This window comes from Rhinolophus hipposideros (genome assembly GCF_964194185.1).
Source record: "Rhinolophus hipposideros genome assembly, chromosome: 21".
Classification (NCBI taxonomy): domain Eukaryota; kingdom Metazoa; phylum Chordata; class Mammalia; order Chiroptera; family Rhinolophidae; genus Rhinolophus; species Rhinolophus hipposideros.
Window position 1 is genome coordinate 37,185,209 of NC_138067.1, and position 21,549 is coordinate 37,206,757.

Here is a 21,549-nt window from a genome sequence, read left to right on the forward strand (position 1 = left end):
AGTAGGGTGCAACTGAATGGCAGGAATCCGGGTACATACCTTTATTAGAGTGCATGGGCGGAGTGCTTTGATGTTTCTCAGCTAAGTCCAGATTATTCAATTAAAACCAAAAAGAAAAAAGTTTTGGGAAGCTCTGAAGATATCTAAGAGGCATTAAAAAGAGGACCGAGATGCAATGGAAACTTGCTCCCAAGGGCTGTTGGAGAAGTAATATCAGGAACTTATATTTATTTGTGACTCTGTGAGCTCTTATCTAGTATATGTACAAGCAGGAAGACAGTGTCAGTTCAAGGCTCCTTAGATACACAAAGTAAATGCCAAAGCAGCAATAAACATGGAATAGCTTAGCTAAACTCTCAAAAACACTCTTATCTTTATTGTAGCCCTCATAATATCCCAGTAGTTACCATAAGGAGAAAAAAATATAATATACAAATTGTGGGGGGAAAAGGTCTCATTATTGCAAACTATAGAAAGACTTAAGGCCATTGGGGAACGGGATTGCTAATGATTTCATTCCACTGTCACCAAATGGTATGTTGTTACCTACAACCTTGAATAAGGTGGGATATTTTGATGGTGGCAGGATAACATCACATTCATTACACAACAGTGTCAACATATTCAAATTCATTCACCTTTATTAATAAAAATATATTAAGTTCACACATAGTCTATCCAAATAAAGCATTGCAACCCCACTGTATCATCATTGGTCAAAATACACATTATAAGCATTCAAGAAGCACTCCTATTCTTCTGATAGAATAATCTGAGAGCTGTGCTTCCTCTGGTTTTCAAGATGGAGGCTAATTATTTAGTGAAGATAGAGATACAAGAATTTTATGCACTTAGGGATGAGTTATCTATACTTTTCTCAGGTATTGTGAAAACTTCTTTATTTTAACCATATCAAATAATATTTATGACATCTATCTATGGCCACTATGAAGATACATCAGGATTTTAATGAACTGCCACCTTTTTTTCCTTAAAGAGCAATTGGTAAAACTACTTAAAATTCATACTGCTCCTCCATCTTTCATTAATGCAAAGAACTATGCCCTGAACACCTACTTCATGGTGACTTACATTAACATTCTATGTCAACCACAATCAGCATCTTCATTTAGATTTCCTTCATACAGTGTAGTTAATCTTCATGGAAAAATGAATCCCACATAATAATCAAGGGCTCTCAGGTCTTTCAGGGAGCAACAATCAAACCCCATGATTCACATACACACTAGAAATAAAGGCATAGCATGAAGAGATTTACAAAAGATTTCAAATAGTCAACATGATACACTGTGATTACACTTCTCCAAATATCCTTCCACTTGATACTTTGAAGCATAATAACCAGTAAATTATCTAAGTTTATTAACTTTGAATTATTCTCTATAAGTATTCTGATTTAGAATATAAAAAAAGAGCTACTGACATCACTTTCTACTGACATTTTAGATTACATATGTCCCCAGATTTTTCACTTCTTTAAAGTTATATTCCAAAATAAAATCTGTGCTGTTTTCTGAAGTATGTATTTGGAAAAGGGTCTTTCATCATTTATTAAAAATGTAGAACTTCTCGGGCTGGCCCGATGGCTCAGGTGGTTGGAGCACCGTGCTCCTATTTCCGAGGTTGCAGGTTCAATTCCCACATAGGCCAGTGAGCTGCGCCCTCTACAGCTAAGACTGTGAACAACGTCTCTCCCTGGAGATGGGCTGCCGTGAGCAGCCAGAGGTTGGCGTGAGCTGCTGTGTACTGCTGCAGGCTGCTGTGGGTTACCAGGAGTGGCTGGAGGCTAGCGTGAGTGGCTGGCAGCCAGCGTGAGTGGCTGTGGGCTGCTGTGTGCTACCGAACTGCTGTGAGTGGCCAACCGACAACCGGAGACCAATTGCCTCAGCCAGGGGGAGCGCAAGGCTCATAATACCAGCATGGGCCAGGGAGCTGTGTCCTACGTTAGACTGAGAAACAGCGGCTTGAACCGGAGTGGGGGTGTGGGGGGGTGGGGGGCAGTGGGGAGATGGGGGGGTGGGGGGGAGTGGGAAGGGAGAGGAGGCAGAAGAAGTGGGGGAAAAAAGGCAGAGCTTCTCTCTAATGTGTGTTCTCTGATACTGACTAGACCGTAGTTCCAACTAAAGGGTTTGCCATATTTAGTTTTAAGGATACTCTCCAGTATAAATTCTCATGTGTCAATTAAGATGTGAATGCTGAATAAAGGCTTTGCCATTCTCTACATCTGCACTATTGCTCTCCAGAATGAATTGACTATCGTCAAGTAAGGCTTGAGTACAGGACAAAAGCAATGCCACATTCTCTACATTTGTGGGCTTCTCTCCGGTATGAATTCTCTGATGTCGAGTAAGTTTTGAGCACTGGTTAAAAGCTTTGCCACATTCTCCACATATGTAAGGCTTCTCTCCAGTATGAATTCTTTGATGTTCAGTAAGATGTGAACGCCGTTTAAAGGCTTTGCCACATTCTCTACATTTGTAAGGCTTCTCTCCAGTATGAATTCTCTGATGTTGAATAAGGCTTGAGCACTGGGTAAAGACTTTGCCACATTCTATACACTTGTAAGGCTTCTCTGCAGTAGGAATTCTCTGATGTCGAGTAAGGCTTGAGGACAGGACAAAAGCATTGCCACGTTCCCTACGTTTGTAAGGCTTCTCTCCAGTATGAATTCTCTGATGTCGAGTAAGTTTTGAGCACTGGTTAAAAGCTTTGCCACATTCTCTACATTTGTAAGGCTTCTCTCCAGTGTGGATTCTCTGATGTTCAGTAACATGTGAACGCCGCTTAAAGACTTTACCACATTCTCTACATTTATAAGGCTTCTCTCCAGTATGAATTCTCTGATGTTGAGTAAGATGTGAACGCCGCTTAAAGGCTTTACCACATTCTTTACATTTGTAAGGTTTCTCTCCAGTATGGAATTTCTCGTGTCTATTTAGATTGGATAACATACAAAATATGCTCCCACAGTGATTACATTTGTAAGGTTCATCCCCAGTATGAATATTCTGATGTTCAATAAGATTTAAAGATTGGCTCAAAGATTTGCCACTTTCACTACATTTGTCAATCTTCTCTACAATATGAATATTCTGATGTATATGATTTGAACTTTGATCAAAATTGTTCCCACATCTATAATGGTTCTCTGGAAGCTGAGTTCTCTGATGTTTACTGGGATTTGACCCTTGGTTAAAGTTTTCCCAAGATTCATTGCATTGATAACTTCTCTCTCCATTATTCATACTCTGGTAATCATTGAAAATAGGAAAGCCTTTAGTGAGAACTCTTTAATTTCATTACACATGCAAAGTTGTTTCCCATGAACTATTCATTAATACCTATTAAACAATGATGGTTGTATAGACCCGCCCATGTTCATGAAAAGTATAGACTTTGGAACAGGAAGGGATTAATTCTTGGTGGAAGAATAATGAATCTTTGGTTAAGGGCCTCTTACATTTAGTATTTCTATCTTCGTTTTCAAATCTCTGATTTTTAGAAATGTTTGAAGGTGTAATCCAATGGTACATTTTAAATAATTCAAATGATTATTTACAATATGAACTAGGTGACTTCCCTGATTTTTCAAATTTCCTTTCAGACAATATGTATATTTTAAAAATTGCTGTTGGTCTTTAAGTTCAGAAACATATTTCTCTGCAAACACAACTAACTGACTGTGAAAGTGTTCCCAAGATGTTTTATTTCCTTGATCTCTTTTGGCAACAAGGATTCTATTATGGGTCATTGTCCCAGTTTGGTTATATCCATCATAATAACCTTTCTGCCCTTCACATTCTCCCTCACATTCCCAGTCTTTTATTAAGTGTAAATTCTCAAAGCCACACCTTCCATATCTTACCAGTAGCATTTTGTGGAATGAATCTTCTATGCCTGGCTTTGGCAACAAGCCCTGGGTGTCATGAGAAGATACAGCTGAAAGATACCAAATTATCACACTTACTACACTCAGGTAAATATAAATATATCATGTACAAAATTAATACTGATAAGAAGACTTAAGAAAGATGATAGAAGAGGAAGCACCAAAACTTCACTCCTCCATGGAGATGTAAACTTACCACAATTACTGACCCAGTTGCCTTTTTCAGTACTCCAGAAGCCAGTAATGTGATTATAGAACCCCCAGGAAAGTACAAAATGAGGAAGAGTCACATCAGAGAGGAAAGGAAAGTTGCTAACATTTGCCCACAATAGCTGCTCACCCTCCCTGACACACCATGGCATGACTGAAAGAAAATTGCCAATTCCTGGTTTCTTCTCAGTAGAGAAATAGATAAGTGTGTTCAATGATCTGGTTTTTCTTGTAGCTGCATGAGGGACTGATTTCTATTTTGCAACACACAGAGCGCTAAAGGAGTGGCAGCACACTCTATATGCTTGGTGGTGGCCACTAAGAAGAAAGGTGAATAATTGTTCAATCACCAGAGAGACTACAATACTGAAGACAGACATCAGGAACAGGAAGATATCATGGGCTCTAAAGAAGAAAGAGAAAATATTTTAAACTGGGAAAATACACACACACAAAACCCACAAAGAATACACATTCCAGAACTGGTTTGACAGGCCTTAGAATATCTAACCCAGCTGATTTTTATTTGTGTTGTCCTGTACAGAAGCAAGTTCATAAAGCCTGAAATGATCCCCAAAGCTCTTTGGGATCATTGTGATCCCAAAAACTACGTTTGGTTGTTTTTTATGATCCCAAATCTCAACAAAAATCATAAGGCATACAGAGAAACAAGAAAACATAATCCAATCAGAGGGAACAAAACAAATCTCCAGAAATTGGCCCTAAATTAATGGAGCTCTATTAATTATCTGTAAAAGAATTCAACATAACCATCTTAGAGGTGCTTAATTGGGGAAGACAGAAAACAGACAGACAACTAAATAATATCAGGAAAGCTATGCATGACCAAAATGAAAACACAAAAAGACAGAAAGGATTAAAACTAAATAAATTGTGAACTGAAGAATATGATATGTAAATTTACAAATCCCCTAGAAGTATCAACACTACACTTGATCAAGCAGAAGAATAAGACAACTTGAACACAGTTCATTTTAAATTACTGACAGAAGCAAAAAAAAAAAAAGTGGAAAAGTGAAGACAGACTAAGGGACGCATGGGACAACAAGTGGACCAATGTACACATTAAGTGGTCCCCATAAGGAGAGGAGAGTGAAAAGGGCCAGATAGCTTATTTTAAAAATTAATGGCTTAAATTTCCCACATTTGAAGAGATATACAAACAAAAGCTCTTCACTGAGTTCTAAGTAGGATGAATGTAAAAATAGCAACACAGAGACACATTATGTTCAAACTACCATGAATCACAGACAGAAAGTGAATCTTGAATTCAGGGTGAAAAAAAGCAACATGTCGTGTAAAAGACAGCTCCTGTAAGATTATTAGTGGTTTCTTAGCAGAAACCTTACAGGAAAAATGTGACATAAAATATGAAAAGTGCTGAAAGAACAAAAACTATCAACCAAGAATACTACAGCTGGCAAACATGCCCTTCAACAATGGAGAAATTAAGACTTTCTCAGAGGAAAAACCCTGAGAAATTTCTTACCCCTAGACTTGCCCAAAGGAAATGCTAAAGAAAGTTGTTCTAGATGAAATAAAAGTATTCTAAACAACAATACAAACAATATGAAAATATAAAACTCTCTGGTAAATGTAAATATATACACAAACATAAAAAAATCTGTAGTAGTGTAATGATGAACAATCAATTTAATTTCTCCTACAGAATTTTAAAAAGCATTAACATCATAAATATATGTTATAGAATACACAATGTAAAAGACATAATGTGATATTAATAACAAAGTGTGTACAAGGGGGTAGATGTAAAGTAGTACAGTTTGTGTATACAGCTGATGCTATCAGTTTAAAACACACTGTTACAACCTTTAAATGTTTTAAGTAACCCCATGGTAACCACAAAAAAATATACCTACAGCAGGCACTCAAAAGGGAAATGAGAAATCAAAGCATTTCACTACCAAAAAAATAAGTAAATAAAAGAAACACAGTGGAACACAGTGAGAAGAAAAATGGAACAAAATTGCTATAAAAAAATTGCAGAAAAATTTAAATGGTTATAGGAATCCTTCCTTTCTGGTAACATTTTAAATGTAAATAGATGAATCTCCCCCAATCAAAAGACATAAGTTGGCTACAAAGATAAAAAAATAAAATCTAACTATATCACTTTGGATCTGAGAACACACATAGGATATAACTAAAATTATAGGAATAGGTGTTCCATGAAAATGGTAACCAAAAAAGAGCATGGGTGGCCATATTAATATCAGACAAATACAGTATCAAAAATGTCACAACACAAAGATAGACACTGTATTATTATAAATGGGAGAATTCATCAGGAAGCTAAAATAATTATAAATATGTATACATATAACATCAACACTCCAAATATAAGAAGCACATGTGACAACTGAAATAAGAATAGGAAGCCATATAAGAGTAGGACAAGTCAATACCCCAATTTCACCTGATAAAAAAAAACACAAGAAAACCAAAGGTTGAATAAGGAGAGGATTTAAACAATACTGTACACTAAATAGATACAACGGACATATACAGACCATATCACTGAAACCACACTAGAATACACAATCTTCTCAATCACACATGGAACATTCTCCAGTTCAGATTATCTGCTAGTCCACAAAATAAATCTTACCAAATTTAATAAGATTGAAATCATATAGGTATCTTCAGACCACAATGAAATAAAACTAAGAATCAACAGCAGATAGAAACTCAGAAATTCCACAAATATTTTGATACTGAGTAACACACTCTACAACAACGATTGAAAAAAAAAAAAGGAAATTAGAAAATATCTTGATACAAATAAAATGAAACACAATATACCAAAACTTACGGGATTCAGAGAAAGTAGTACTAAACGGGAGGTATACAGAGATAAGCGCTTACATCAAATGAACAGCACAACTTTACAGCTCAAGGAATTAGAAAAAGGAGAGCAACCTAGTAAGCTCAAAGGTAGGAAAAGAAATTTTTAAAAATTGAGCAAATATAAACCAGAGTATGACAAAAATAAGAAAAAAAAGGAATATTAGGTTTTCTTGAAAGGATAAACAACTGACAAACCCTTAGGTAATTAAGAATAAAATAGAGAACAATAAAATCAAAAGTGGAAGCAGAGATGTTATAAACCATGCCATAGAAATAAGATAATTAGAAGAGGCTACTATAAACAATTACATGCCAAAAAATTGAAAACTACAACAAAATACATTAATACCCATAAGGTCACAATCTATTTAGACTTTAACATGAAGAAATTTAAAAAACAAAGAACAACAAAAAACCCTCAGGAGACCTATCTAACTAGTAAGTAGATTAAAACAGTAATAATAATTTTTTAAAAACACCAAACAAAGCAGAGCCGTAGAACAGATGAAGTCACTGGTGAATTCTAGCAACATTTAAAGAAAATTGACACTATTTCTCTCCATGAACATTTCCAAAGATTAAAGAGTAAAGATATTATCAAAACACTTTGTATGAGGCCAGGATTAGATAATATCAAAGCCAAACAAAGGCACTACAAATAAAACTATAAGCCAGTATCTGTGATTAACATTGATGACAAGTTCTCGATAAAATATTAGCACACTGAATTCAAAAGCACATTAAAAGAATTATATGGGGCAGATAAATGGCTCAGTTAGTTAGAGTGCGTGCTATCAACCACAAAGTTGCCAGTTTGACTCCCACAAGTGATGGTGGGCTGTGCCCCCTGCAACTAAGACTGAACAATAGCAATTGGACTTGGAGCTGAGCTGCTCCCTCCACAACTAAGATCGAAAGGACAACTTGACCTAGAGCTGATGGGTCCTGGGAAAAACACACTGTTCCCCAATAAAGTCCTGGAAATATACATTGTTCTCTAATAAAGTCGTGTTCCCCTTCCCCAATAAAATATTTTGGGGGAAAAAAGAAGAAAAGTAATTGGTAAAAACCAGTTCCCAAGGGGTGTAGCTTAAGAAAGTAAGTAAAACAAAAGGCTTAACACAGAATTCCTCAGCAATGTGCACAGCCGTTCCCAGGCCCATAAAGCAATGGGAGAGTAGCCGGATCATGCCGGCCCTCACAGTCCACGGGGAGGACTTTTGCTCTCACTGCAACTGTGATGGGAGATCCCTGGGGCAGAAGGAGAATCCTTAGAGGATGGAAGAGCAGGGTAGGTTGGAGAGGAGCTGTCCCTCTGTGACAGCAACAGAAGTAAGCCTCACCCTCTCAAGTATCATTTCCACTGAAGCAGATCTTTCCAAGCCATACTTTAGTGTGTGGCCTCCCTTATGATCTTTGGACCTCTCACATGTGCCATCTGCTTCCTTCATTCTTACCTACCGCGTTTCCCTGAAAATAAGACCCAGCCAGACCATCAGCTCTAATGTGTCTTTTGGAGCAATAATTAACATAAGACCTGGTATGTTATGTTATGTTATATTACATTAAAGACCCGGTCTTATATTAAAATAAGACTGAGTCTTTTAGTAATTTTTGCTCCAAAAGACGCATTAGAGCTGATGGTCCAGCTAGGTCTTATTTTCGGGAAAACATGGTACCTCAGTGGAAGGATATTGTTTTTCTCTTCAAATCCCAGGGCTCCTTCATTTGCTCCAAAAAGGTGACCAGGTCTGGCTTGGAGACAGCAGGACCAATTTAGTATAAAAAGGAACATGAGTTTTGATGGAAAATCTCCAATTTCCAATCCAGCATTATGCTCAGGTGAGAGGAAAGGACATTGTAGAGTATTAGAATATTCTAGAAAATGACTTCCCAAAATATTATATTCCAACAGCACCTTCAGGATACCAGAAAACATTTAAAGTTTTCAGATCCTGAGTTCCCCTTCTAGGTACATCATGAAGCCTTTCTTTCTACACCAGCAATCCCCCAATTTGTACCTTGAGAGCAGGGTTGTGAAACTATCATACAAAGCAGAAGCTCCCAGGAGACACTATACTAATAAAGAAAACAAAACCCTGTGCGTGGAATAGGAATTCTGGGAGGAAGCCACTCTCACCCAGGGAGACCAGGTTCTTGCAGTTCTCGAACATCACGTCCATGTACAGTTTCCGCTGAGCTGGGTCCAGGCATTCCCACTCCTCCTGAGAGAATTCTATGGCCACATCGCTAAAGGTCAACAGTCCCTGCAATAAAAGACATTTATCAAGTGGCCACAGGCAGAGTTCATAATGTGACCCAATATGAAAACAAAGAGTTAAGAGAACTGGTTCTGACCAAGAATAATATCCTGATTACCCAATAAGATCGTTTCTGACACAGTAACATTCTCTGATGTATTTTCTAACTCTTGAGAAAAGAGCATAACATATGATCCACAGAACCACTGTAGAGACTTACCTTTCCTAAAAGATAAATTGTGAAAATTAAGGCAACAACACAAGCATACCCACATTCAAGTGTTATATTTGTGTCACACAGTATAAAGGGTGTATATTTCTCAAGTGGAAAAGTCATAGTGAGAAGTGTAAAGTACTTCTCAAATTTTAACGTGTCCAACAATGCAGATTGTGATTCAGGAGTACTGGAGTGGGGCCTGAGTTTCCAAAATTTGAACAAGGTCATTTTTAACTAGTGACACCAATGTTTCTGGTCTATGTGCCACACTTTGAACAGCACAGAGAAAATATCATACAAGACTTTGAACTGAAACAGTTATATGGAATTTGCAGGTCTCATAGAATAGGACGGATAGCAACCACAATCCTTCTTTAAAATATCCTATACACTAGATATTATTCTAACCGTTTTTTAGATATTAATTCTTAATACATATAAGTAATCTGACAACAATGATACTTCGTCTTATTTTGTGAAACATCCATTAAAGGTAGAGCCTGAGTGTTACTCCAAACTTAATCTAGAATTTATGAAAAAGAACACAGACCAATATGCAGAGACAACCCTCATAAATGTTCATAGCAGTTTCTGTAACTGAGGAGAACAGAAACAAATTAAGAAGAAACAATAGCTCAAATAATGTTAACATTTTATGAACAAAGACAGACATAAAAATGGAAACTATTAACATATTAAAAGAGACAGAGAAGAAACTTTTCATGTCAATGAAATCAAGATGATTTTCAATTGTGTTAATCTCATAAATCTTCATGGATGACAGACACTCTTTGCTATTTTATAATCACACAAGGGAGATGAACACACACAATGATATAAAATGTTAGAGCTATTGTTTCTTAGTCTTTTATTTCTTTGAAAAATTTTATCATTTGTGGTGAGCTATATTTTAGAAATTTAACACAGTTGAACAAATATGACTGTTGTAAACTTGTTTGAAAATACAAAAAAGTGATGAAGAGTATGTCTGTGATATGACTGTGGAATATAATGGAAATGTATAGGTCCAAGACCTGACTGAGTAAAGCCTCCATTTGCCAGTATCTCCAGTAAACAAAAGTGAGAGCTTTCATTCTGCAAAGAAAACGACAAAGAGAAGCTAAGAAGGGAGTTTCCAGATGAAATGTGATAGTTTATGCATATCTCGATAAATACCAGTAAGACCCTTATTAATGATACAGGGGGGAAAATATTAGCCTTATACTACAGGAACCTGAAAGAGTGCACCTGAACCACATGAAAATCGAGTATAATGCAACTGAAATCAGATGACTTGAAAATATGGAAGGACATTTCATCTCTAAATCAGTTTTATGCAAATTTCAATCCACACATACCTCCCATATTCTGTAAATCTAATCAGTGCATTTAAACAGTGATAAAGATAAACTGGAACTAGAGGCAAACATCAATCAGTCTAGGGGCTATGGAAGGAGCTAGGCCTTAAGGAAGTTATTGGCTCTACTAATAGCACAACGGATCCCTAAAGGAAGAATTCTATGTTTATAATAAAGCTCTATGGTTCTAACTTCCCCTTCCCTTAATTTCCTCTTCCCTTCTATAAATACTTCTCCACCTTGGCACACAGCTTGCCATGTTTGTATGCACTGGGTTGTAACCTTTTCTTTTTCCTAAATAAATCCTTCTGGTGATGAAACACCTAGTCAATATTATTTTTCAGTTGACAATAGCAAGTCTTCATTGCCAATGTAGTAAGGATGTCTCTTCTAATTACTCTTCTTTTTCAGAACTTTGAGCTATTCTGACCACTAATGCCATCCTGGTTAAATGTGCATTTTCTACAACCTGTTAACAGAGCAGATGTTGCATCCAGATGATTCTAAAACCTATATTTCCCTTCTTTACAGATACCTGAGCCTCTGACCCCATCCCAATAGGAATCTTGGATATCAATGCCTTCCCATGTTGATCTGTCACAAAGGGAATGTTTTACTAGTTGAAGGTCATTAATTCATGGTGAGAATTCTTCATGCCCTGTAGGGAGCCTGGATGGAGAGAATGGAACAGGTTTTGGGACAGAGGAGAGAAGTGTTGTGAACAGCTGACCGTAACAATGGTAAGAAAAAAAAGTAGTTGAAAACAACCTCAGGAGGCAGGCACATCAGAAGTAGAGAATTAAAGTTTTGCAGTTCTAAATCCATGGATTTTAGGAAGAAATGCAGACACACCCTCTGACCCCGGACAGAACGTTTACCTGAGAAGCAGCCATTTTGTCCTCCCTCCGCCTGCTCTGGGTCGTTTTCTCAGGCGATGTTAAGTTGAGAAATCACATCTGCATCTTGAGAACGTGCCTTCAGAGACCAGAGACGCCAGCACAGCCCTTTCATCTGTTTCCTCCACACCCAGACAGAAGGGCCTTGAAATGCTGAAAAGGCCACGCTCTCTGGTCCTGTCACCGGAAATTCAGGAACAATGAGCTCCTATGTGAAGACCAAACAGTTTTCAGTCTAACGCTCTCCCAACTGAGCTATTTCAGCGAGGCAAGACCAAACAGTTTTTTCTTTCCTGTCTTCCCTTGCTCTCCCTTCCCACAGAGCTGCACAAATTCCACTACAACAGTGAGAATGGGGGGTGCTCTCCTGCCTCTCTCAAACGCAACAGACCAAAGCCGGCTATCAACTCTCACAAAGCTGTGTGGGAACCTCCAGATAAACCCTGGCCTCACTTTAGAATCAGCTGGAGAACCTTCTTAAAATGACAATAAAGATCTATCCAGACCAGTTGACCAACTCTGAGGGGAGGGAGCAGGTAGGAGATGTTAAAACTCCTCACAAGATCCTAATAGGAATCTGGGTGGAAAATATTTAGCGAAACATTTCTTCTGATGCTTGAATGTGCAGACAGACCTCTTGGGGATCAGGACACCACTCTAAGAAGCTATGATTCTGCACTGGCGCCCATGAAATGGCATCTTTAGTTCCCTAGTGGTGCTGACCTTGTTCCCCCAGACATGTTTTCAGTAGCACTGGGCTAGAGATATCACACTTTGCACACCTGAGGCCTCTTAGTGTGAGGAGTTGGAGCAAGAACTTCTAGAAGGGCAGTTTCCTAGGACTGATTCCTAGTGACTGGGCTAGTCCAGGAATGGGTGTAGCCAGGTGGTTAGGTAGTGTGCAGGTACAACAGGGGAGGCAGGAATCATTTGGTGGCATCAGGGTTGTGTAAGGGACCCCCCTCAGAACTCTTCCCCAAACTACCCTGAGTCCCCAGGTTTTTGCGCACCCTCCCCTACTATGGGCCACATGGAATAACAAGACAATCAGCAGAGTGACAGCCTGTATGCAGGTGAGTGGAGCCTCCATTCTGAAGTGACCAGGAGCCTAAAGGTGTTTACATCACAGTTTAGTTTGAAAATGAACCCATGGACGGGAATGCAGATTGGTGCAGCCGCTATGGAAGGCAGTGTGGAAGTTCCTCAAAAAAATTAAGAATAGAATTACCGTATGACTCAACAATCCCTCTCTTGGGTATCCACCCAAAAAACTGAAAACATTTTTTCGTAAAGACATATGTGCTCCAATGTTCATTGCAGCTTTGTTTACAGTGGCCAAGACATAGACACAACCAAAGTGTCCTTCGATAGATGAATGGATAAAGAAGTTGTGATATATGTACACAATGGAATACTATTCTGCCATAAGAAAATATGCACTAGTACCATTTGCGACAACGTGGGTGGATCTTGAGAGTATCATGCTAAGCGAAATAAGTCAGACAGAAAAAGTCGAGAATCATATGATTTCACTGATATGTGGGATATAAAACTGAAAACAAAAGAACAAGACAAACAAATGAAGAAACAAAAACTCACAGACACAGACAATAGTTTAGTGGTTACCAGAGGGTAAGGGGGTAGGGGGGTGGTAAATGAGGGTAAGGGGGATCAAATATATGGTGATGGAAGGAGAACTGACTCTGGGTAGGGAACACACAATGTGTATTACGAAATTGTACACCTGAAATCTATGTAACTTTACTAACAATTGCCACCCCAATAAACTTTAATTTAAAAAAAAAAAGGAAAAGAAAATGAACCCATGGGGCAGTGGAGGACAGATTAACAATCTGTACTGGAAACGTTTAGAAAAATACCACACATGCATATTTGGTGATACACAATGGAAGTGGTATGTTCAGTAATAAGGCAGATTATAACGGAATTCACAAAGCACAATTTTCTTCATTGTTATTTGCCTGAGAGTGTGTGTGTGGTGTAAGTGTATGGGTGCAGGTGTTTTGTGAATTGTGGTGACACAAATTGTTGTCCCCCTGCACCCGTTTTAGGTACCTGTATTTTCTCACTTCTTTAAAGTGTGTTGATTAAGATACATTTTTTTTAAAAAAAACCTATCTATTTTTTAAATATTCTTTGAGAAGTCAGAATCTTTTAACATGTTGTCTGAAATGGCAGGATTTCCTTCTTTTTATAGCTGAATAGTATCCCAACACTTAGGTTGTATCATGTGTTAGCTATTGTGAATAATGCTTCAGTGAATGCGGTGGTGCAGATGGCTTGGGACGGTGAATTCATTTCTGAAGGATGCAATTTATTAAAAAGTGTACTTCCTTTCACTGTGACTTGTCATTGTAACCCTTGTGGTTCAATGCTTTGGGGAGCCCTCCCATGTCATTTCATGGTGGAGTAAGATATAGAACCCGGGGTATACTGGGGGAATATGGCAGTGGCTTCTTACCTTTCAGAGTAGTGGGAAGTAACTTAGTCCCAGGATTTAGCAGCACACGGGATGTGCGACTCTACTGTGGGATAGAGAGGGACCTTATTGGAGAGAGGTCTTATGGATTGGTATTCTATCCTGTCCAAGTTGCCCACCTGGAGGGTATAATGGGCAGTGGTTTCTCTTTCTTAGATTTTCTGCCCCTCATTTGCTTGTAATTTGTGGTTCCTGTGGAGCCACAAGGGACAGAGTCAAGAGACGAAAAGAAAAAAGTTTCCTGCCCAAAGAAGCCATTCAGAACTGAGCTTTCAAAGGCTGCGCCCTTTCCTTGCCTTCCTCATTCTCACTGCCCACCCTCCTCCCCAGCCCCCACATCCCCCTCTCCATCCTGAGAAGTAAGACCTGTTTCCAGCAAACCTAACGCTCCATTGAAGGAGTGGGCCTGTCGGTCCTTCAGGTCCAAATCAGCTCCCCAGCACCAACATAAACCGAGGACCGACGCTGATAAACGCTGGCAATCCGCTTAGTGCAATGAGTCCTTCCTGTGGTTTCGTTACTCAAACTCAGACCCTACCCATGTCAAGCACCATCTAACGCAGCACATATAATACAGATTTAATATGGTCTCTGCACCTAAATACAAATTCTGCCTCCATCACTTGCTAACCTTGAGCAAATGGCTTCTCATCACAATACCTCAGCCTTCTCGTCTGAACAACAGGGATAATCACAGTCCCCGCCACCTCAGAAACAGGGCACACACCCCAAGCACTAAGCACGGTGCCAGGCCCAGAAGGTGCCCTGATAGACAACAGCTATGACCTCAGCTCTACCTGCCTGTGATAAATACGCTTTTCATCACTCATCCACCGTATTCACCAAGATAAAACAGGGATGGCATATTTGCGCTCTCACTGTCACCTACCACACTGATTGATGTGTGAGCCTCACACCCTAGGCCCACATTGTCCACTACATGTGGCTACGGAGCACTGGAAATGTGGCCGGTACAAACGGACATGTGCTGCAAGTGTAAAAGGCACACTGTCTCTCGAAGACTTCATGTGAAAACAAGACGGTAAGATACCTCAATAATCTTTATAATGATTACATGTTGAAATAACCTTTTGGACAAGATAAAATGCATTTAAATTAATTTCCTCTGTCTCTTCTGACGTTTTAAAATATGGTCACTATAAAACTTTAAGTCACGTACGTGGTCTGCACCCGTGGCTCGCATTCTATTTCTAATGGACAGCACGCCCACAGGCCCTTGAGTAAGAGAAACAGCGTCTTCTTATTCACCTTCATATGTCAGTGTCTAGCATGTGCCTGGCACCCAAGCGAGGTGGAAAACATGTTTCAGAGGTGGCTGGATGAAAGATGCTCTCCATACCTGTCTTGGTCTTAAAATGACCCACTACTGTCCTCACATCTAACTAGGTCGCTCTTCATTCCAAATATTTAACAACCTGTAAGGCCCAGGACACACCAAATCAAAAGGGACGCAGTCATGGTGGCTGGAGAGTGGTCCTGACCACACAACCACTGCAGTTGCGGGCCTGTATTTGTACACGTTAATAACCGTAATGCTGGCGCTTAGAAACACTCTTTTCCCTGCCAGCCCAAGTCACCGTGTTAAGCTCACCCACAGGACATTCGCCTTGTTCACGCTCCTTCAATACCTCACCTCGTTTCCTGTTAACCTGTGTCTGGTGTAGCAGCCAAGCAGTCAACCTTGTTTTGAGGACAGGCTCTGTTGAAGGGCCCTCAGTTTTGAAACAACCAAACATCCCAACAGAAATGACCCCACTGTGTCCCACCGGCAGTGGAAACGATGCCATAGCACCCCCAGACCACTCCTATTGCCACGGGAATCAGGCACTACATGTAATCTGCAGGGCTTGGTGTGTCCAAAACCATGGAAAGCAAAGCTGCCTCCACTTCCTAAACTTGCCTCAGCCTAGTGAAGAGGGTCTGGGAAGAGAGGGCATTTGGCATAAGGGTGAGGAGCTTGGAGTCTGGAGCCAGCTTCCTCATCTGTACAGTGAGATCGATAAACTTACCTACTTCATTGGACTCTTGTGAGGACTAACTGAGCAAAAGTGTGAAAGTTTAGAAAAACACCTACTACAGAGTAAGTGCTAGGTAAACAGTACTTGCTAGTATTGTCATGATTGTTTTACAAAAATTAAAGTAGCATGAACTTCAAAAGTGGGAATTCACCCTTCGCCGGCCGCAATGATACTGCTTTTGTAGCAAACCCATTCCCATCTCTGGGCCTTTGCACTTGCTGTTCCCTGTCTGCAATGCTCTTCTTCCAGCTCTTGGCACAGCTGGTACCTCTTGCTCATTCAAGTCAGCTCACGTGACTCCCCCTCAGAGGCCTGGGAGGACTTCCCTGACTGCAAGCTAAGTGACCTCCTTCCTCACTACCAGCCTGCCCCATCAGCCACTCTCTAGCCCCTCCTCCAGTCCTTTCCTGCATGATACTTAAAACCCTCTGAAATTACCTTGTTTATTGTGTGCCTCCCCAGCTGGAATGTAAACCCTAGGAAAGCAAAGATCTTGTCTATCTTGTTCCCTGCCTACGGTTTTATGCTTTTAGCCACTATGCTACACTGCCTATGTACCAGGATGTTTACGAGATGTGTGTTAAGGCAAAATCCCAGAAACCTACATGTCCAGCAATAGGGGAATGGTGAAATAAAGTGTGGTCTCTCCATACTGAAGAATGGAGGTCTAGCTATTAAAAAGAATGATTCAGATCCGTATGTAATGACTTGAAGGGAGATGGCCTATCATTAATTGAAAAAATCAAGTTACAAACATGTGTAGTTTGATCCCTACGCCTCCCTTTTTGGTAGTGAAGGAGAAAAAACAATATATATATACATATACACACACAAACACACATATATATACACATACATACATATACATATATATGTATATATCTCCATTTAAGCACAGAAAAACGTAAGTCAGAGCATCCACACAAATCACAAAGGGCAGAGAGCATATCCATTTTTTTTTTTTAGAGCATATCCATTTAGTTCACCACTATTTCTCCTAAACCTAACAATAAGCACTTAATAAATACTGTCTGAATAAATGCTTATTTCTGGAGGATGGGATTTTGGAGTAGAAGGTGGTACCCATTATTTTCCTTATACATTTCTGTATTATTTGACAGATTACAATGAACATGTATTTCTTTGTGTAACTTTTTAAAAGCCAAATTCAACCCACTCTCACGCACACAAATTAAGACCATGACCAGCGCAGTACGAAACAGGAGCGATACCAGCCTGAAGGACGAGCAAATATACCAAATGGTCCAATAGCCTATTATTTTAACAGATAAAAAGAAACACTTTAAAGGAAATGACTTTTCCATTTTTGATTTACCACCTAACAACTGCAAAATAGGCTCACATTTACCTTAGATCATGCCACAGAGACTCCTAAAAACCATGTGCTGTTGTCACTAACAAGACCAAAAATTTTTGAAAAGTCACTGTTTTATTCCCTCAGAATAAGAAAAACAAAATAACACTTAGGTAACTTTGGGGGCCATCAGAAATTTGATTGAGACCACAGGTTTCCATCATCAAATGAAATGACAACAGGTTCTGACAACAGATTAATAATCCTCAATGGAGATATAATAAATTCCCTTCCCAACCTCTCTTCCCATGTGTGTCCTGCCTCCCGAAATGCCGGATGGCCACCTTCCCATACAGGATATTCTAACCCACTGACAAGGTATGATTTTTCAGAAAGAAATGAATGATTCAGCCGAGCTTTGACAGGCTAAAACTGTAGAAATGGCTCCCCTGAAAGCAAACCTTTGACACCACACCTGTGGCCATTGCAGTCTGGCTAAATCCATATTGTCTTCTCTGCTCCGTACTAATACAATGTTTTACATACATTAATCCTGGTGACTTAAAAGAAACAACTCAACCTAGTGGGAAAAGGCCACTTCCAGTAGTGGCCAAGGGGGTCTTCCAGTGTCCATGAGATGGGAAAACGAGAAGGAGCAATGAAATGGTGTTTCTGTGAAATGGCAGCTCCATCCTTCTTGCCAATCAACTGGACCTGGGAAGGCTGGGAGAGAAGATCACCTCCTCCATCCCCCGCCAAGTTTCTGGCTTGGGCAATCCGAACAATGTTGGCCCATTTGCCGAGACGGTGACTACGATTCTGGAGGAGAAGTTTGGGTTGAACATATTGAGTTCATGGTGCCCTAGGGACACTCACCAGGGGACATCAAGCAAGCACAGGCTCCAGATCTGGAGCTGGAACTCAGGGGGCTAATATGGGTTTGAGACAAAGTCAAGTGCTGGCAGCATTGGGATGGTACATAAAGCACTGGAGTGAATGTGCTGGCTTGCGGGGGAAGAGTGAGTGAGTGACTGAGCTGGAAGCTGCTGAGAGCAGCTCAGCACCATCTCTTCTCATGCCTTTATACTATAGTATGTTCCACAATACAACCTCTACTGAACAAAAATGGAGGTGGGGGCAATAACTTTGTCACTGCTCTGCCCTGTAAAAAAGCAGCAAAGGCCTATTAAGAAAAACAAGATACGTTTTTTAGGTGCTTATTATACACCAGGCCCTGTGCTAAGCACTAAACGTGAATTATCTCCTGGGATCAGCAAAACAACCCTGGCACAAAAGTCCCATGACTACTATTTCACAGATGGGACACTGAGGCTGGGAGTGAACATGTGGGGGAGCTCAGGGCTGTCATGTCACAGCCCACAGTTAGGCAGTATCTGGACCAGATGGAGAACATTGAAGAACAATTGTAATACACAAGAGCTGCTACTTAGTGAGAGAATACAACCTCAGCAAATCCTTACAACCCTCTCGGGCTGATACTGTTATCCCATTTTACAAATGAGGAACCTGAGGCTGCAGGAGAGGAAGTCAACAGACCAGTTTTGAGTCTGGCCCACAGGGGAAACCTCCTCTATAGCCAGAGCCCCACCCTCAGGGGGTCTTTGGGGCAGTGGAAAAACGCTGAATAAATGGTACCGTTTACTGAACACTGACTACGGTATGTGCCAGCTGCTGCTCTAAGCACTTTACACATGGTATTCTCAGTGCATTCTCAAAACAACTCTATGAGGTGACTACTATTAAAATCCCCATTTTAATGACAGGAAAATGGAGGCACAGAATGGTGAAGTCAGTTCACAAGGTCACACAATAGGTAAACGCCAGAGCCTAAATTTGAACTAGGGTCTCTGCCTTCCAAACCAAATGCTCTTAACAAAATAATTTCAGCTTGGCGGGTCTGGTGGCTCAGGTGGTTCCAGCTCCATGCTAACTAGAAGTCACGGGTTCCTATCCCACCTGGCCCAAGGAGCCACGCCCTCTACAGATAAGACTGTGAACAACCGCGATCCCTGGTACTGGGTTGCGGTGGGCTGAGGTGGGGTGCCATTGGCTGCAGCGTGCTGCCATGCGCGGCTGGTGGCCAGCGTGAGTGGCCGGAGGCCAGCGTGAATGGCCGGCAGCCAGCGTGAGCAGCCGACAGCTGGCTCAGCCAGGGAGAATGGAAGGCTCATAATACCAGCATGGGCCAAGGAGCCAACCAGACTGAGAAACAAAGGCTAAAACCGGAGGGGCGGAGGTGGAGGAAGGGGGGGGGAAATAATTTCACCTAACAGCAGCCACTCTGCATTGAATGCTAACTATGGACTCCACTCTTTACATGCACACCCTCAACTAACCCTGCGAGGTCGATAATACCTTCACGCCATTTCACGCCATTTCTCCGGAACTAACAATAGCGCTAACACGTAAGTACCTTCTATGTACCAAATGCCTTATTCGCTAAATTTCAACCTCTCAACAGAACCCTCAGCAAAAGAGAAATACTCGCTTCTTCCCCGGTTTTGCCGAAAGGGGAAACTGAGCTTCGGCGCGGTTTCCCTAGATAGTTGCTCCCGAATGGGCAGAGCCAGGACGCGAGCCCACTGCACCCTGACTCCCACTCCAGGCTCTTCCGCGCAGCGCCGGGTAGCACGTCTGGAAAGTTGAGCCATGCGGGTACGAGTCCGGCCAGGTCCCGAGGGCGCGAATCCCGGCGCCGCCGCCCCCACAGCCGGTGCCCACAACCCGGCCATCCGCCGGGTCGCCAGCCCGCGCTGACCCTCAGGGTCCGAGTGGATACCGATTCCCCGCCACCCTTGGGTGAAGCCGCCCCTGCATCTGGAGCCACGTACCTGGGCGTACTGGCTCCCCGCCCCGCGGGCCCCACGACCTCAGCGTTCGGCTCCGCGCGATTCGCTGGAAACACCGCCAGCTCCAGTGGCCCGAGTGACTTCCAGGCTGCCCACTTCCAAGCCGCTTCACGCGAGTCCTCCTGGGAACTGTAGTTTTACCCCAGGCGGCCGCAAACTGAATAAAGCCTGCCGCGCGAGTGCTGCCGGGAGTAGTAGGCGCAGCACCGCACCGCCTTCTGGGAATGGTAGTCCATTTGTCGCCTCCGTGCTGCTCCAGTCTCCAGAGCACTTCCGCAGACCCGAGGGGAGGGAAGGGTGGAGGCGTGTCTTCTGCGTACTCCAACCCGGCTGCAGCGCTCCACGCTCCGCGAGGGCGGTTTTTCTCTTTCCCCCAGCCCTGTCCACCTTTTCCTTTATTTCAGCAAACCCTCTCCCTCCGTCTCCTCCTGGCGTGAAGTACTTACCCCGAGGATGCGAGCCTAGGGTGAGGTGGGGACAGCAAAGCCGCACGCTAGACCCACAACGGAGCAGAACGGCGGCGGAGGGCGTCTATGCGCGGTCATGCACTCACGATCGCCGGTCGACGCCGGCCCTAAATGCTGAGGGCCCTACAGGGAAGACTTCTTTTTTTCCTTTCGAACGCGCGCGCGCTGACTCCGGCTGGGCGTTTTCCTGCCGGCTGCATGCAGTGCGCACGCGCGCTCACTCCCCTCTCCTGGGGCCGTTCGCCCGGCGCGTGGCTGGGGGCTAACCGCAGTATCGGCGGACTACCCCCGCAACATCCCCAAGGTCGCACCTTCTAGGTCTGGTCGTTCAAGTAGCAGCTCCTGGGTGCCGCCACACACGCCTTACCCGTCCCTTGTTGAGAGTCCTGTCGTCGCAGGTAACAGGCGCGGTTCGCCCCTCCGGGAAGCAGACACGGTCCCCTTCCAGCCCACGCAGGGGGCCGGGACGCCCACACATGTAGGGACTGAGGTGTGGTCTCCTCTCCCCGTCCCAGGGAGCTCCGGAGCTTTGCCTTCCGAGGCAGCCTCAGGACCACCACCCAGAGGAGGGCCCTGGAAGCCCTGTTACCTACCATTTATTCGTTGATGTCACGTTT

The 21,549-nt window shown here is 42.0% G+C and overlaps 1 protein-coding gene and 1 long non-coding RNA gene across 3 annotated transcripts in view; one reads left to right on the top strand and one right to left on the bottom strand.

Annotated features, from left to right (window-relative positions):
- On the bottom strand, positions 1-20,753 carry LOC308490040 (uncharacterized protein). Of its 2 annotated transcripts, none has more exons than XM_081031758.1 (5): positions 20,448-20,753; positions 11,724-11,918; positions 9,150-9,276; positions 3,887-3,960; positions 1-3,269 (listed from the first exon to the last, which is right to left on the bottom strand). In XM_081031758.1, the coding sequence occupies exons 2-5, from the start codon at positions 11,736-11,738 to the stop codon at positions 2,199-2,201; spliced, it is 1,287 nt and encodes a 428-aa protein (XP_080887884.1). In that variant the 5' UTR covers positions 11,739-11,918; positions 20,448-20,753; the 3' UTR covers positions 1-2,198. The 2 variants fall into 2 exon arrangements, with proteins under 2 accessions (XP_080887884.1, XP_080887883.1); XM_081031757.1 differs by having other exon boundaries at positions 11,724-11,949.
- Positions 17,251-21,549, top strand: part of LOC308490041 — a 13,126-nt gene continuing 8,827 nt past the window's right edge. The window contains exons 1-2 of the long non-coding RNA XR_013992157.1: positions 17,251-20,021; positions 20,870-21,330. This is a non-coding gene — a long non-coding RNA (uncharacterized lncRNA). The remainder of the gene's footprint in view (positions 20,022-20,869; positions 21,331-21,549) is intronic.